Raw genomic sequence first — 17,874 nt, forward strand, 5'->3', positions numbered from 1 at the left:
CTCAGTGCACATCGTTGAGCACAGAGAACACTGTCTCATGTGTATTGTTGTTTGGGTTACTCCACACTCGCAGAATGTATCACCTTGTCGCCCAATTCCCCATCTCAGAAGATTATCTTTTGACCGACCAACTCCCGTTCTAAGTCTGTTAGTATCAGATTGTACTGGTAACTATGGTAACTCCATGTTTAACCGGTTAACCCCGGGTTAGTGAATGGTGCAAGTGGCCCTTAGCAAGAAAAAACTATGGCGGATGAAGAAGACACGTTTTAATGGTAAGGTTCTTCTTATGGAGTGTAGAAGTAAAAGGAGGAAAATCTTTATATACGAAAAGTGTCCATCAAAAAACAATAAATAGGCGGCGCCACCATACACCTAGTATTTTATATAGATGTGCACCCGTACGACCGTGAGGGACAGAACATACGCAATGCGACAAAATTAAAAACACGTTTTAACACCGCAAAGACGCCGGTTCGAATCCGGCCTTCACCACTGGAGGGCTTCGTCACTTTTTCTTTAATATATGACATTTATTACAGTTTTTAATTTATATATAGTAGTGTGACTACTTAAAAAAAAACACAAATCAAAATATTTAATAAAATAATTTGATTTGTTCCCAAACTCGTACACGTTTTAACACGTTTAACAACAAAAACGTAATTTGGTCGGGTTATTTGTTGCCCCTCCCGCATTCAATCTCTACATTATTATACCTCTATGGTTCATGTCATAGAGTCTCCTATATATTACAATACTCTTTGGTCCCAGAGCCTACCTAGCGCCACCGGAGAGATTAGGAACTATTATTTACAGCTGAAAGCTGGTCACTTTTGCAACAGTTCTCCCATAAGAGATTGTCGTCCTTTCTATACCGTCCATAGTTCTTCTGATCGTGTCTTCATACTGGTAACGGTAAAAAAATGTTAATCGTGGTAATGGTAAAGGTTCTGTTCGTGTTATGATGCTTCATCAAAACCGGTGGCGTAATGACGCTTCCCAATCATCATGACTACTAATCATGATACGACAAGGTCAGAAATTATTGTTTTATTAATCCACTATCACTCAAGATCACAGTATGGATTATATTTTTTTTGATTTCTTTTTACTTTTCACTCATATTTTCTGTGATTCGTACATGGGCCCACTGATTATCAGTCCGCCGGACGATATCCGCCTGTCAGTCAGAACAAAAGTTTGACAGTTCCGAACAACTGACAGGCCGATATCGTCCAGTGGACTGATAATCAGTGGGCCCCTTAACTGTAAGAAGGTTTGGCAATAAACGTGCAGAATTTTTTTTAATTTTCTCTAGCACATTTCATTGCATTACAACCAACATCATAATTTAACGCAGGAATATAAACAGTTGTATGAGTTTTCCAATATAAATGCAGAATATAAATGCGGACGCGATTCATATTAAATATCAAATAACATAGGTACTTTTATAAATAGGTTTTATAAATAGGACAGATTGAAATAAGAATTTACAGTTAGAAATACATAGATTAATCGCAAGAAAACGCAAACCTCTTTTGAACTAATTTAATAAAAACAGAATCCAATTGCGTTTACCGCAATTGGATTTCCCTGATTGCTGAAGGTTACAAGAAAAGGCATCCGTTTAAGTATTTTTATGACTATTATAAAGTCGCGGAAAACCCTATTATAGTTCTGTAGTATAATAAACAATACCAAAACCACAGATAATGACAGCTATTGATAATTTCTTTGAACACGCAAGCTTCGATACTTAGCAAAGTAATAAAATACTAACGGAATTAACTAAGTAAATAATTGGATATTATTTACATGATAATAAAATTATATCGAGTAAACTATCCCTTTAAGTCGGTCATAAAGAGTGATAATAAAACCTTTAAATTGCATACAAGTACATAATAACACCATAAACATATTAAATTAGTTCAAAGGTAAAACTTTTATAGGTAGCATATTATCTTATTTATCTTATAAATACTCTTTATTTACATACAAGATATATACAGTGGTACTAAGTAAACGAAATTAATAACTAGCTTAAATCTAAAATAGGCCCTTGAGGCATTGTACCAAGGATGCTGGCGACATTTCCCCGCTGTATCGCAATGCTGATACGTTGTGCGAGGAAGCCGCCAGCTCTTCGGTCACCAGTTACGTCAACCAGACGCTTCGCGATTTCTGCAAACAACTTATGCGCGCTGGGACCCCATGGACCTAGAGTTTCAACTCCAAATGGAACGAAATGGTACTCTCTACCGAGGCTCTTATATTTATTATTTATCTTATTAGTTCAAAGTTAAACTTATACTTTTGAAGCATGGACTCTCAATCCTCCTTCAGTAGGGAGAGATAGGCACCATTCGGACGCTTTTCGATTTAGATTTTTCAAAAATTAGTCTTTAAAGATAGATAGCTCAATCAGTTATAACATTCTGCGTACATTCCTCTCCCTACTCAAAACGTTAAAAGATAACTTTTAAAATAAATGAAGAATTGAATTTTAGTAGAAGCTGTCAAAATATAAATCTATCCCACTAATGGGGTACATAGTTATTAGAGATTTAGTAGTGATTACAAACCACTTTAGCCTAGTTGAAAGTGATTTTATGTTACTTTTGCCTATTAAACATATTTATAACGGGTCACTCACGTATTTTAAGTCGAAAACGCTCGACATGTTTCACTCCGTACCGAGGAGCGTCATCAGGACCTTGCGTCGACGGTGACAGACCGGCGCGGGCGCCGGTGGCGGCAAGGGGGACGCGAAACTACCCTTGTCTACCCTTGTTTAATATGTCTGTGTCTCACGGAAGTTTTATTATTAAAATTACTTTTGCCTAGTTGGTGACTTTAACCTAATTTCTAGTGAATTATGCCACTTTAGCCAAGTTGGTAGTGACCCTAAGAAGCTGGCGGTGATCCTGTGTTTAGCTGGCTACTGACTAGACCTTGACACGACCTGCAATGTGTTTCGCGCACACCAATCAACATGTGCCATCGTATCGTATCACATCAATATCAAAACCATATCAAATTGTAAAATCCCAATACCGATCCAGAAATACAAGGGGGTCTTCACATTGGATGCTATGTGCGAGCGGACATCGGCACGTGCATAGCGTTGAAACACCGGAGCAACGTTGGGAGCCGCTAACTCTTTACAATTGGACCAGCGCCGATGGCAAGGTCTTTAAAATCTTAATAACTAAGTGAGAAGGCAAAACTGTTGTTTCCGACGAATCATTGCCCTTCGGCGAATTCATCTCTAATGTCTGTCTAGGAATGTTGTTGTTGTTGTTCTAAGAGTGCCTCTCTGGGGTCAGAGGTGCAGAGATCCTTCACAAGTCAGCGCCACACCTTCCAATCTTCAGCGACCCTTCTAGCCTCGCCTATATAAAATAATAGTCGTTTTGGTAACAAAACTGATGTATGGAGTGAGCACTCTATGTCTACTTAATTCTCTTTGCTGCAACACAAATTGAGTTTATTTTGGGATTAGTAGATTCCTGTAAGATTGTCAGATAATATTTATTAAATATATTTATTTGAAATTACATTGTCAAACTGTGGTCAAACTTCATTTGATTTAAAACAGCTTTGATTCCTAGGCCACTATAAAACCATAAAACCATCACTATAAAAATCAATGTCACCGATCTGCCAGTGTCAAAAGTGACTTTTTGGTAGAAGAAACATCACTTTTGACACGGACAGCTCGGGATCGTACCGCAGTGATATCGCAATTATCTCTTAGAAGCATTGTTCGAATACGGCCTATGTCATAATAAATCAATTTGTTTATCTTCTACGATAGTGGTTATTGAGTGATCTTATAGCGACAACGTTCTATAGTGGCCTAGGAATCAAATTGGTTGACTGTGCGTATCCGTACAGCGACGTCTACTTTAACTGTTTCAAAGTAACTTGACTTTAAACCTCTTCTACAATAAATCACTCCTAGATGTCAACTAGGTAATGGGACTTTTATTACATAGTTAACTATGGCTGGTTTTCCCTCTAAGGTTAACTTGGCTAGCTTTTAAAAATCATAACATACGGGAAAACGTGACTCGTTGAAATAATCTTTAAAATAATAAATTGTTTAATCGTGACGAGATTGTTCATTTGTTATCATTAAAAATCACTTTTGCGCTAATTTTGAATGATTAATCTTAAATATTCATTTAGGATAGGGTTTAATTTTAAAAAAGTCAGGCCTAGTAGATAGCGTGAGTTACGAGTTTGCGTTAAGTGTCATTTTGTATGGGATTTTAAGTTTCCAAAACGCCCCGCTTGGCGCGCTGTTCAAAATCCCATACGAAAATAGACATAACGCAAACGCGAACGCACGTCACGCTATCGAATGATATTTACACTAGGGGTTCCTGGCTATGAAACAGATGGTTCTGGGTTCGAATCCCGGTAAAGGTGTTTATTTGTGTGATGAGCACAGTTATTTGTTCCTGGGTCATAGGTGTTTTCTTTGTAAAAATCGGCCCTTCTAGTAGTACCGTAAAATGGGGTGAGTAGAGTTCGCGGGGAAAGTTGGGTTATGAATAGGGAGAGAAGGGATGAATGGGGGGTGACATGGGATTTTAAGAATACTCATAATAAAAAAAAACAATCCAACAATCTTCAAAAATCACCTTTGTATGAAATTCTATCTCACCCCAATTATGAGGAACTACGGGGTGAGGTGGGATTTCCTGTTTATCGTCAGTTATGAAATGGAACTACCCAAAATAAAATAAAAACTAAAATACAAACACTTATTATATACACCATTCAGTTTGCATATGTAAAAATAAAATGTTATCGAGGTTTGAATGTCAGTTTTGTCCCTACTCACCCCATTTTACGGTACTTATTTTCGTGGTTATTAATAAAAATCTGTTTTGTTACAGGACGCCTGGCTGTGATTTTGTTCAGCATATGTACAGTCGTGCTCGGAATCATCCTATCCTTCGTGCCGTGGTTAGACTACATTATATTTAGGGTGAGTGTACCAGCGCTTTATGTAGTATGTACATATATGTACCTATGTAGATCTCGAGTCAGCTGTCGGACCGATAATATTTGTTTGTGTGCGTATGTGTAGGCATAATAGTACATTATTGTCGAGGCTCGGAAGCCAGCAAGTAGCCTTCCAGCCGAGTCATATATAGTTACTCAAAAATGGCGCAAAAAATACAAATATAATAGAAATATTTTTACAGAAGCAACGTTCTTATGTATATATTTTCACAGACAAAAGTAAAAAGATTTGCTTTGCCGCTGTTTTTTTTTTTTTATTAAAAATAGAAGTGTATTTTTCTGCTGAAAGTACGCCAACCTATTTGAGACACCTAAATAATCGCGGTACCAACATTATAAAAAATAAGTACTGATCATCTGTTTGGCTGTTTAATGGACCTATGCCTTCATTTGATATGGCCACTTCAACTTTTAAAAAGTTTGGAACTCGACAAATAATGGAATTTGTATGCAACATTGCAGTCCTGAAATCGAGACTGCAATGTTTTTAACTTTTTAATTTTTTGACTGACCATAAACTACGCACTTCGCGACCTACTTTTTAACCGGCAACGTCGAGTTTGCCGTCCATTTTTGAGAAATGTTTATTGTAGGCGTGATAGCCAAAGACGGCGCCCGCGCCCGGCCGCCGCGGCCTGACTACGCGGATGTAGGATTTTACATCCGATATCGAATCAGACAATGTGAAAACGCTAAAAAGGTCACATTTTCGTCGAAATTTGACATTCCCACACTTTGTCATTGCAAATGCCATGAAAAGTAAACGATTCGACTCAAGGTACCTTTTATTGACATCGTCACAGGTCACAGTCATGTCATGTCATGATATACATTCGAGGACATTCCCGGTGAACCACTTCAGATTTTTTTTACCTCGATCCTTACGAGCGAGTTAAACTCCGCCTCCCATAGATACATAATATAACCAATTACGATGCATTTAGGATTCTTTAACTTAAGGCCGTTCCATCGGTTTGCCGCTGTCTTTGTCACATTTCGGAAGAAAGAACGGGAAAGAACATACGCGCCTAGTGTCAATTTTGATCGAATTTTGTCGGTTTTTATTTATTTAAATAACGTTATCTTACAATATCGAAATTCTAAAGCTATGAAATTATTATTTATGGTAAGATTGTTTTTTCTTCTTTTTTGTTTATAGTATCACATAATAAATAACCGAGTAAAGTAGGATTAAAAGTCCGAGTTAGAGGTTACTTTGGGAATTAATTGTATCGAGCGAAGTGTCATAATTCGTGTATCGGAAGCTATGTTGTTAAAGATAATATAGTCAAGAACTACAATTATTTTTCCACGTCTACGAATATCAACGCCTCTTAGAAAAACATGATCATATAAGGAGATTTTTCGCCTTCTGGCTCAGGGAACGGTAATGAGACAAACAATAGGGTAGTAAGGACAGTTTATTAGTTGTTGTTTAGGCTAAGCTTCGCCTCCCAATAAAGATAACCAATTAGGATGCATTCCTTATATTAGTTTGCAAATGCCGGCCGTCACAGAAACAATGGACGGCAATAAACTTTACCTGAGCTAACCTTTTTTTTTGAAACCCTTACATTTATAAGTGCCATGCCTGAGGTATTTCCTTTGTGCTACGACATGGGATTCTTCAAGAAGCGGGTATTTAGGGTTCTCAAGGGTCGGCAATGCTTAAGTGGCTCCTGTGATGTTGCTTACGCCCATGGGCGACGATGACTGCTTCCCATCAGGCGGCTCGTCTGCTCGTTTGCTGAACATCACATAAAAAAAAAAAAAAAAAATGCTATTGGTCGTCATCACTTTTATGATATCGCCTGACCGTCTGCAAGACGTTTAAACGATTTTTGCCCTTAAGGTGGTTCAGCAGGAATGTCCTCGATTGTATGTATGTCTGCAACAGGAGCTGAAGCTATGGAACGGTTCACTGAGCTACTCCTACTGGCAGAAGCCTGGTGTGGTCCGGCTGACGAAGGTCTACATCTTCAATGTCACCAACCCGAGTGGCTTCCTCGAGCACGGGGAGAAACCGAAGTTGGTGGAGGTCGGGCCGTTTGTGTATAGGTAAGTCTTTTACAAATTGTAAGACACACTGCTTTATATATAATACCTACATTCTTATTTTTAGATCTGTCGTCAAGTTGTCCTGACTCGCTCGCTTCGCTCTCCTAAACCTTACAGACTCACACACACACTCACATACACACCCTCACAAGCACAACTTCATCACCTTGTTACCCATTCTCACACATAATTTTTAAGTTATCTAGATTTAATTAAGCGTGCTATCGTCATGCTATTGCAAAACTGCGGCTTTGTAGTGCGACGTTTTGAGTTCGATTCCCAGACATGTGTTTTATTAAATTAAAATTTGTATTTTAATCCAATTTCCCAACTGTTTCATACTCTTTTTTTATTATTCGTATTTTTGATTATTCTCAATATATTCTTATTCTTATTTTTTCGTTGTACCCCATATTGTAGTCCTGATAGAAGTTGGGTGAATTTTTTTTGTCCCCAAAAATGTGACGGAGTGTAGCTTTTTGTATTGAGCATTTTTTTTTCTTATGTAAATTATAATCTACAGTTAGTAGTGTTTTAAAAATAACACATGTTCCTTGTATTCCAAATGAAAAGTAGATTGTTTAACTTGGGTGAAAGGCATCATTTCAGCTTCAAACTATTGGCGCTCTCACTGCGTTTGAGCGCCAAACTGCCTCGGCAGAAATGAGTGCCTTTCATCCCTTGGTTAACCATCTACTATTACAACTAAAGATGCAACGGATAGTTTTTTGGCCGGATACGGGATATTCGGCCTACCGTCGACCGATTATGCGGTATCCGGCCGCCGAATATTCGGCCAGCAGAACGTTTTGAGTATTGCAGGTGCGCGTCGTGCAAGTTTTGACACTTTTGACCTGTTTCGTAGTGAACGTTCTCGAGGACTCATTTCTAGGTTCGAAACGAGTTCTATCGTGTATTTTGCTATTAACAAATAAAACGTTGGATGTGTTACGCAAATGTTACGTGTGAATTTTTAAATTATACTCAACGACTTCGATTACAACGATTCGATTATGACCGTGACTCTTTTCTAGATTCAATTTGTTTACCCCAAAATCAAGCAGTTACTAACCGGTATCCGGCCGGATTTTAAAATAAAGGCCGGATAGGCCGGATACCGGATAGTAACCGAATATCCGGTACATCTCTAATTACAACTTTCATCATCAAATCGCGTGTTGGCAGCTAGTCTAATTCCCGCCCAGTGTCGGACGTCGGTCATTTTGTGAATCAAGAACACTGACCGTCGGGCTTTTTGTGTTTCGCGCGGCTTGGCCTTAATCACTACGGGGACACCGGGGTGAATTGCTACTGCTACCGTCAACTTCCTAAACACACACTGTTCTGTTGCACACAGAATATTTCATCTCAGTAGTGAGAACATATGTGACATTTTCAACCAAATGGTACCACATTGTCGCTTGTCGATAAGGTTGATTTCAAATTGAAGCTATATGGAAATAGCGCCTTATTGACAACCGACAATAAGCACCCTTTTGATTGAAAATGGCACAAATATCAATCTTAGATAACTTAGCGGTTTTACTCACGTATTTTTAGTCACTCGCGCGACACGTTTCGGAGAACCTAGGTCTCCATTTTTGAAGATGGAGCAACTGGAGACCTTGGCTCTTAGAAACACGCGCGAGTGACTAAAAATACTTGAGTGAAACCGCTAAGTGATCTAAGTTAGTATGTCTCACGATAGTTAAAATTCGAAGAATATATATCAATCTAGTGTGTCAAAAATCGTGGTTTCAAACCGCGGTTGTACTGCATAGAGTAGAAAAAAACTTAAAAGATGACTACATAATTAGTTCGTTCAGTAAGGAGTACACGCCGCGCCCTCGACCAGTGAAGACGTGTCGTGTCTCCGTGAAGACGGTCCTCGTAAATTAGACCGAAACATGTCGAGCTATTCGACTTAATAATACGTGAGTGACCCGGTTTAAAATAATCTAATATGTCCGAGTCTCACGGGAGTTTTATAGTTAAGACTACATAATTGTTCAGGATCCTTGTCATTCACAGTTTTAGCGGGTTTATCGCGAATTTATTTTGATTCCCTTTATTTCCGACGTTTCGACTCAGGCTACACTGGTTTTGCTAGCGGATAATCGCGTGTTTTGCGATAGACCCACTAAAATTATGATTTAATATGTGTTCAAAACGCGAAAGTTTTAGACGTTATATTTTAGACGTTATATATTCTTAATAATAGTAGCTAGGCGTACAGATGTCTGGCAGACAAATCTATCAGTTTTTTTTTTTACTACGTCGGTGGCAAACAAGCATACGGCCCGCCTGATGTTAAGCAGTCTCCGTAGCCTATGTACGACTGCAACTCCAGAGGAGTTACATGCGCGTTGCCGACCCTAACACTCCTCTCCCTCGTTGAGCTCTAGTAACCTTACTCACCGGCAGGAACACAACACTATGAGTAGGGTTTAGTGTTATTTGGCTGCGGTTTTCTGTAAGGTGGAGGTACTTCCCCAGTTGGGCTCTGCTCTAGATCTGGAATGACATCCGCTGTCCTGTGCCCTACCACACAAAGCGAGATGTCATTCACAGTGCCCATACCTCTCTTTTAGACGTAGTTTAAGGACATACCCGGGTCCGTATGGCATAAAGTATGGCAAATTTGTTAAGCCGTCAATATTAGGTCCGAATATGTTTGCCGGAGATCATTCCACCAGACAACAAGGAAATACTAAATGGCAGGCATTAAATGTGTGACTTTACCAGTAATACAAAGAGTGATATTACCTGGCGCTTAAATTATATTATATCAGATATTTTACATATAACAGGTTTTTGCAGTATTTATATTTTTACGATGTAAAATGTACATATATTTGTCGTTGACCATACACGTTTAGGTACCAGCTAAAATCCATACAAGTTGATTCCTTAATCTTTGTAGGTCATTCAGTAGGTAATTAAAAATTAAACATGAGTTATTAACATTAGTACATTCTCACATTTCTTACAAAAACTATTATTTTCCTCATAATAATCTTCTTCTTCCTGCCCTTATCCCACGTTATGTGGGGTCGGCACAACATGTTTTTCTCTTCCATTCTCCTCTATCTTTCGTCACCTCAGCACTCACTCCTTTCTTTCTCATATCCTCTTTCACACAATCCATCCATCGCTTTTTGGGTCTACCATACGCTCTCCGTCCATCAACATTCATCCCTAACATTATTTTGCCTATATGGCATTCATCCCTCCTCATCACATGCCCATACCACGCTAACCTACTACTTCTTATCTTCTCCGTTACTGGTGGTATTTTCCTCATCATAATATCACTCTAAAATTATGATGCGGTCCATCCGGCCCCAGTTTACTCCCATTTCCCCAAATTAACTGCATATTTCTAGCGCATTAAACTACAGTTTAAAACCACAGCTTAGAACAGCTTTGGCAATTTGACTAAACCTGACAATACAATATTTTGTGCAGATGCAGGATTGAGAAGTAAATTAGCCAATTGAACGGTCAAATTAGTATGTCCAGGTACTTACTAAAATATCTCAATATAAAGGCATAGCTTAGCAAGGGAACTAAAGTTAGTGTATTTTCAACCCTTAGCCGTATTTTGCGTTTTATACATATTTTCTGTTTTCAATGGGATTTCCAATTTTGTTTTGTGATAACGGGGTTGGTCCTATGGTAAATAATGTTAGTCAGTATAACGTAAATTTTTACTTCACCAATTTTGGCTAAGAGTAAAACGTCCCATTTAGTTTCAGGACCCAAAAATTAAGTGAAAACTGTGATTTTATAGGTAGTATTCACGATTTTCATGCTTTAAGTGAATAAAATATCGAATAAAAGTGAGATAAGTATACCAGAAACAGTTTAATAAAGGTCGCTTGGAAGAGATCGATTTAAGAGATAAGGTAAAATGTCCTTTGCCATTACTGCAGCCGTTTAAGAGAGTAATTTTATATTTAATATGTTTGCTAGAACTCGACGTCATAAAGATTTATTACTATTTCAACTTTATTGCCAACTGCAATTAACCTTTAAACATCCTGTACAAGTCAACCATTGAAATAAAATAATTATTACATGTAAAAAGAAAAATGAATAAGGCGCGGCAAGCTAACTTAGTATGTATTATTTACTCTGTCAAACAACTTTGTATCTCACTTTGTGTCTCAGTATTATAGAAAAAGGCGCGAATTCAAATTTTCTATAGGACGATAACCCTTTGCGCCTCAATTCATTAAGTTTTGCGCTTTTTTCTACCGACGGAAATGGCTTGACAGACTATAATTAATCAATCGTGGTTAATAATCCCGTACAATGTTTGTAGGTATATGTATAATTTTAATTTAAGGTCAATAAATAACTTGGATCTTTTTAAATCGAGAGTGCATAGACATCTTTTAGGTAAGCATGATCCACCCTAGACTACATCGGCACTTACCATCAGGTGAGATTGCGGTCAAATGCTTGCCTTTTTGTAATAAAAAAATTAATAAAAATAAAGGATGCATACATGGAGACTGTATAAAGGAGCCAAATCTCTATGTATGAAAAGTGTCCATCAAAAAACAGTAATTAGGCGGCGCCACCATACACCGAAATACTACCAAAAACAAACTACGTAATTTGATCGGGTTATTTGTTTCTTTATATGGTTCATGTTATACTCATGTCCAAGAGCCTAACTAGCGCCACCGGAGAGATTAGGAACTATTATTTAAAGCTGAAAGCGGTCACTATTGCAACAATTCTGCCATAAGAGATTGGCATCCTTTCTATACCATCCATAGATGCATAGAAAAGTAATGTCACTGCTGTCACTGACGGTCAAGTCAGCGTTTAAATACAAATACACCTTCTGACATAATCTATGGCAACGATCACTTAAAACGGTGAACGCCGCAACTATAAACAAAAAAAAAACTAATTTGTGACTCTTTCACAAATCGCATGTATGTAATATACATGTACAGTGTATACCTACATTTAAAAATGTATTTTATCTCTATTTTATGAGGCATAGAGTCGATTTTAGAATATATCTGTGTGTAATAATTATTTTACATTAATCTTGATGCAATACTTCTCAAAGTATTACGAAACTAATGACTATGAAAACTATTACCTATCTAGTATTTAGACATCAAGGGCGCCTACAATCTAGATTTTTTCAAGGTGCTTATGCATAAACGATCAGATCTCTTTCTATTATGCAATGCAAATTAACCATATAAATAATTAATTTAAATAAATATTCTATAATAAATAAGTCTTTCACAACACTAAAATAACATCTTTGAGGTATCATAGAATACGATTACGAGATCAATAAAATGTGTCATTTTCAACCAAAAGGGTACTTATTGTCGCTTGTCAGTAAGGCGCTATTTCCATATAGCTTCAATTAGAAATCAACCCTATCGACAACCGACAATGTGGTACCTTTTGGTTGAAAACGTCACAAATATATTATGTTATTTATAGAATCGTCATCTTCCTCGCGTCCCGGCTTTGTTATATTATTTATAGGATAAATATGAAGATGCGCATATAATTTATTTTGTTGGGAAGACTGTCATAGGGATAAAACTCGTATTTGTAGGCGTACTTCGCTCAGATGCAGTCAGAATGGAGGAACTTCGCTCCTTCTGTTCTACCGATCTTCTGTAACGGAGTCGTGTACAAACGGAAGAGTTAGAAGCGACAAAAGAGCTTGTAGACGGTCTTATCTGATAGGCGGTTTTTCCCACATTCACCTTAAATGCAGTTTTGTTGCGTTCAAGAGACTATTGGTAAGAATTAAAGATAATATTTGTACCATTCTCAATCAAAAGGGTACTTATTGACGGTTGTGAATGAGGTGCTATTTCAATTTGAAATCAACCTTATCGACAACCGACAATGTGGTACCTTTCGGTTAAAAAAGTCACATTTATTCATTTAAAACTTATGCTAATTGGCTTTATACAATGGTAATTATACAATTTATACTTAATTACTAGCACATTCATAAATTCAACTCAAAATAAGTACAGGTCAAGTAAAAAACTTTAATACCGAACGAATTTGTATTTTCTGTCGCTAATGGAAATTTGATAACAATACCTAAGTAAACATTTACTTGTATCTTAGGCAAAGATAGATATAACTCCGTAATAGATGGATACAGTCTAAGGAAAAAACGTGCCTCGAAAATCACGAAAATTTGATTCTCGATCAGATGGCGCCACTAGCTTTGGCCTACTCTCGTATAGAGGGCGTTGACAGTTTCGTTTGTTATTTATAATTTTAACGCATTTCAGTTAAAGAACATGGGTCAAAATCATATAAAAATAATTAATGCAAATAAAAAAACATTTATCCATATTTAAATACATTTTAACGTATTTTTATACATCTTCATTTTTAGTTTTAAAGTATTTCGATAGATGGCAGTGAATTTACAGTGGTTACAAAATTTACTATTACAGTACCGCTCTATCTTATTATATCCTCATTGCAATAAACTAAATGACTATGACTATCTTCTACTATCTAGAACGTTAATTAGTGACATAACTATAGTTATTTGTGCAACAAGAGAGGAAAGTTGGTTTTTCTTGCGAGTGTTTATATTGAGTCTCGAGAAAGCGAAATACTCTATAATTGAATCACGAGCGTAGCGAGGGATTTCAAAAACACGAGATGTAAAACAACTTTGCTCTCGTGTTGCACACATAATTTTTCACCTCAGTAGTAGTTGTTTTGTATGTTGTGTATGTATTTTATTAATTACATTTTAACCTTTAATATGTTCTCACTACTGAGGTGAAATACAGAAATACAGAAATGAAATACAGAAAAAAAAATGTATGAAGTGGCAGTTCATGGCCTTCACTAAATTAAAAAGCTACTTTGTTTCACTCCCTGGAGTGAGGAAAGTCGCACAAAGAAGGCTTGTTCGAGCTGCTGAGGTGAAAAATAATTTATTTGTAATTTTGTACCATAGACATAGTACATACAAGTAGTTAATAGACGCGCCACCGAGCGACCGGGGGTAAGAGAAAGAATATTCATGTAACATTTGGGCAGCATAGGATTTTTTCTTTTTCACTCTTTATAAATTTCGGTATTTTGCCATCGCCTCCTACCTATGATACCACCCGGTCGGTGATAAGGACAAAGCATGGCACTATTTTCTCTTTCCTCTTATAGGAATCGCAATAAGACTATCTTTCTCTATCAAAGAGTGTCAGACCCTTGATTTGTACAGTATATAAATCTCTCCTACTTTTCTTAACATGAAATTAATGACTTGAATGAATGAATGACATTAATAATTCATTCAGTTTGGTTTCTTTGTTTATACTACCTATACAATGATAATGTCTTTACCCAAAAGGAAAGTCATTATCACTGATAGTGCTTTTAAAATATAATTCAAGGTAATTTTAGTTTTTAAGTGCGTGTAAATTAGTGATATTTATTTATCAACGTATACAGTATAGTCGCCATCAGATATATCGGAGCGGCCGACATGCTCACAAATATCTGAGCACTCCTTTATTGTCAAAGCGTTAGAGTGCGTGTTCAGATATTTATGAGCACATTGGCCGCTCCAATATATCTGATGGAGGATTAATAACAGGACATAACACACTAAACAAACACCTACATATCATGGGTAAAACGGACAGCCCCATGTGCAGAGCGTGCATGGCAGAAGAAGAAACAACAAAACATATTCTCCTAGACTGTAAACAGGTAGAAGTATATAGGAGCAAATACCTAGGAAATCCATGCACACTAAAGGAAGCAACTAGCAACCTGAAGACCTTGCTAGGCTTCGTGGAGGAGCTGGGGTGGTTAGAGTAGCGCTACCTCGTTTCACGCAAAATAGGCACATTGGATGTCGAGTTGCGGAAAATGCCCAGCAAAACTAACTAACTAACTAACTATATCTGATGGATCAACAAAAGCAAAGTCAGAACCGCTGCCTCTACATATAATACGGTTGTCAAAGAACATAAGCGGCTAAGGAATGCAAAGATTATAGCCTCTTTTTAAGCAGGATATTTGGCAATTCACGGCTATTATAAAAATTTGTTCGACCGATATATGTGCGACTGGTAATTAATATAGCAAAAATACATACTCTAGCCACTCAGAGGCCTAAAAAAGGTCTCTCCTATTCCGTTATTACATTTATTACTTTGAATCTTGACAAATCTAAACTGCATATTTGTCTTGAAATAACCGAAAACGGGACCCTATTACTAAGACTCCGTTGTCTGTCTGTCTGTCTCTGTCTGTCTGTCTGTTTGTATGTCCGTCTGTCACCAGGCTGTATCTCACGAACCGTGATAGCTAGACAGTTGAAATTTTCAAAGATGTATTTCTGCTGCCGCTATAACAACAAATACTAAAAACAGAATAAAATAAATATTGAAGTGGGGCTCCCATACAACAAGCGTGATTTTTTTGCCGTTTTTTGCCTAATGGTACGGAACCCTTCGTGCGCGAGCCCGACTTGCACTTGGCCGGTTTTTATAGGTACTTACTTTTGAGATGCATTTTCACATACATTTTGTATGGATCGTCATAAAACTGATACCAAAATTTGTATGAAAAACTGGAGACATTTATTTCTTCATTTAAATCAATAGTTCTCGTGATTCTGAATCGACATAACACAAGAGATGTTAGTTTTTCAAATAAAACGTAAATACACTCATTAACAAATTTAGACGAACGCAAAAAAAACGTTTCATTACTAATTTTCAAATAACTTTAGGTGCTGTAGTCCAGTAATTAAACCTTTTTTGCATTCCTCTAAATTTGTCCACGAGTATAGTTCACATTTTTCTGAAAATTCTCTATACTCATACTCATTTATTAATAATATTATTACATATCACACGTCAAAAATTTAATTACATGAGACAGATTACATTATTTAACAGTTTTGGGTAGTGTAGGTATAAAATAAATATGTCAATTCATTTTACAATTCTGAGCCTTATAATATTAATTTATTATTTTATTTTTTGGATGTCAATTAAATTATATATTTTAGAAGTCGTTCAGGCTGTAAAAGGCATGGGAGAGGAGCCATTTCTTTAATTCACGCATAAATGAGTTGGACGATTCTATCGTGGTGATGACTTTTGGCATTTTGTTAAAAACTTTGGGGCCCAGAACCTGCATGGTCTTGGAGGACTTAGTCCAATTAGTCAGTCGGTAACTTGCGGGAAGCAGGAGTTATTTGCTTCCTAACCGGGTACGGGTGAGCTTGCTTGTATCATAGAGTAACTTATACTAGAGCGGTACCGTCATAGTAAATTTTGTAACCCCAGTAAATTCACTACCATCTGTCGACACACTTTAAAACTAAAAATGAAGATTTATAAAAATACGATAGAATGTATTTAAATATAGATACATGATTTTTTTTTATTTGCATTAATTATTTTTATGATTTTGACCAATGTTCTTTCACTGATATGCGTTAAAATTTTTAAATACCAAACGAAACCGTCAACGCCATCTATACGACTGTAGGCCAAAACTAGTAGCGCCCTCTGAACGAGAATCAAATTTTCTTGATTTTCGAGGCACGTTTTTTCCTTAGACTGTATCCATCTATTACGGAGTTATATCTATCTTTGCTTGTATTAAATGTGTGTCTGTGTATGTACGTGTTTGGCGATGTTAAATATGTATTGTGATGTAGCGATAATAGCCATAACAACCAAATGGCCATACAGCGAGGCAACCAGCAGCGTGTTTGGCACATTTATGCCTAGCACCTCTCGGTAGAGCAGAGAGCACTCAGGTTAGAACGTGCACTATAGTTTAGCGCATGCGTTGTACGGGTCGCCGCTGGCGACTGATTTCTTCACACGAAAACCCCACTCTCGCGCACACAAGTGCTTAGTGTATTTGAAATAGGGGAAATTATTCATATTATAATAGCAAAAAACCGTCCAGTGTCAAATGTATATTATAGACTTAAGTGTTAGAAAACTACACCCGCCTACGGGTATGGTTACGATTTTAGCAGTTTATGTATACAGTTACGTACGGTTAAAGAATTTAACCCTTAAATGCATAGTGATGGATGCAGCCTACACAACAAAAACATCTATATTAATACATGATTAGTTTTTTTTTTTATTCAAATTAGTTACACAGCATTACAGTATTACTACCAAGGCACTGCGAACTACAAAACAAATTAAAATACAATGATACAATACCCTACGAGAAAACACAAAAATTTAAGTATTTAATTTGGGCGACGACAACAGCGTGGCTCCGTTGCGTCTGGCTTGGTGTAGAATTCTATTAAGATAAATCTATTTGTTCCTATATATTATTTCAATAGTAAAACTAATCCGTATTCCGATTTTTAATTTAAATTTACGCAATATTTTTATTTATAATTACATTCGTTTTAAGACAAAATGTCGGAAAATTAGAAAAATCCATAATTTGGTGATTTTTGATATGTGATTTTGGACTTTTTTTTTGGGGTTTGTAATTATTTTATATTTAAAAACTTTATTATAGGTGTATCACAAATAGTGTACCTTTCTGATGGCAGTAAGATTTTTCATATATCTCTTACTAAAATTTAAATATTTACATAAATATGATTTATATAAATATGCAACTCCTAACACTGATTTTTCAGTGAAAATCGATGTTATATTTTTTTAACTATTTATCCAATAATCAGCAAATAATTATGTAGCACATATATTAATTTTGAGCAAATAGAAAAAATCA

General features: G+C 36.6%; 1 protein-coding gene across 1 annotated transcript in view; it reads left to right on the forward strand.

Moving 5' to 3' along the window:
- Window positions 1-17,874, forward strand: part of LOC134753546 (scavenger receptor class B member 1) — a 149,826-nt gene that overhangs the window by 102,323 nt on the left and 29,629 nt on the right. The window contains exons 3-4 of the mRNA XM_063689457.1: window positions 4,917-5,008; window positions 6,944-7,104. Coding sequence (XP_063545527.1) covers window positions 4,917-5,008; window positions 6,944-7,104 — 253 coding nt within the window. The remainder of the gene's footprint in view (window positions 1-4,916; window positions 5,009-6,943; window positions 7,105-17,874) is intronic.

The sequence above is a fragment of the Cydia strobilella genome, chromosome 27 (assembly GCF_947568885.1).
Source record: "Cydia strobilella chromosome 27, ilCydStro3.1, whole genome shotgun sequence".
NCBI classification, from domain to species: domain Eukaryota; kingdom Metazoa; phylum Arthropoda; class Insecta; order Lepidoptera; family Tortricidae; genus Cydia; species Cydia strobilella.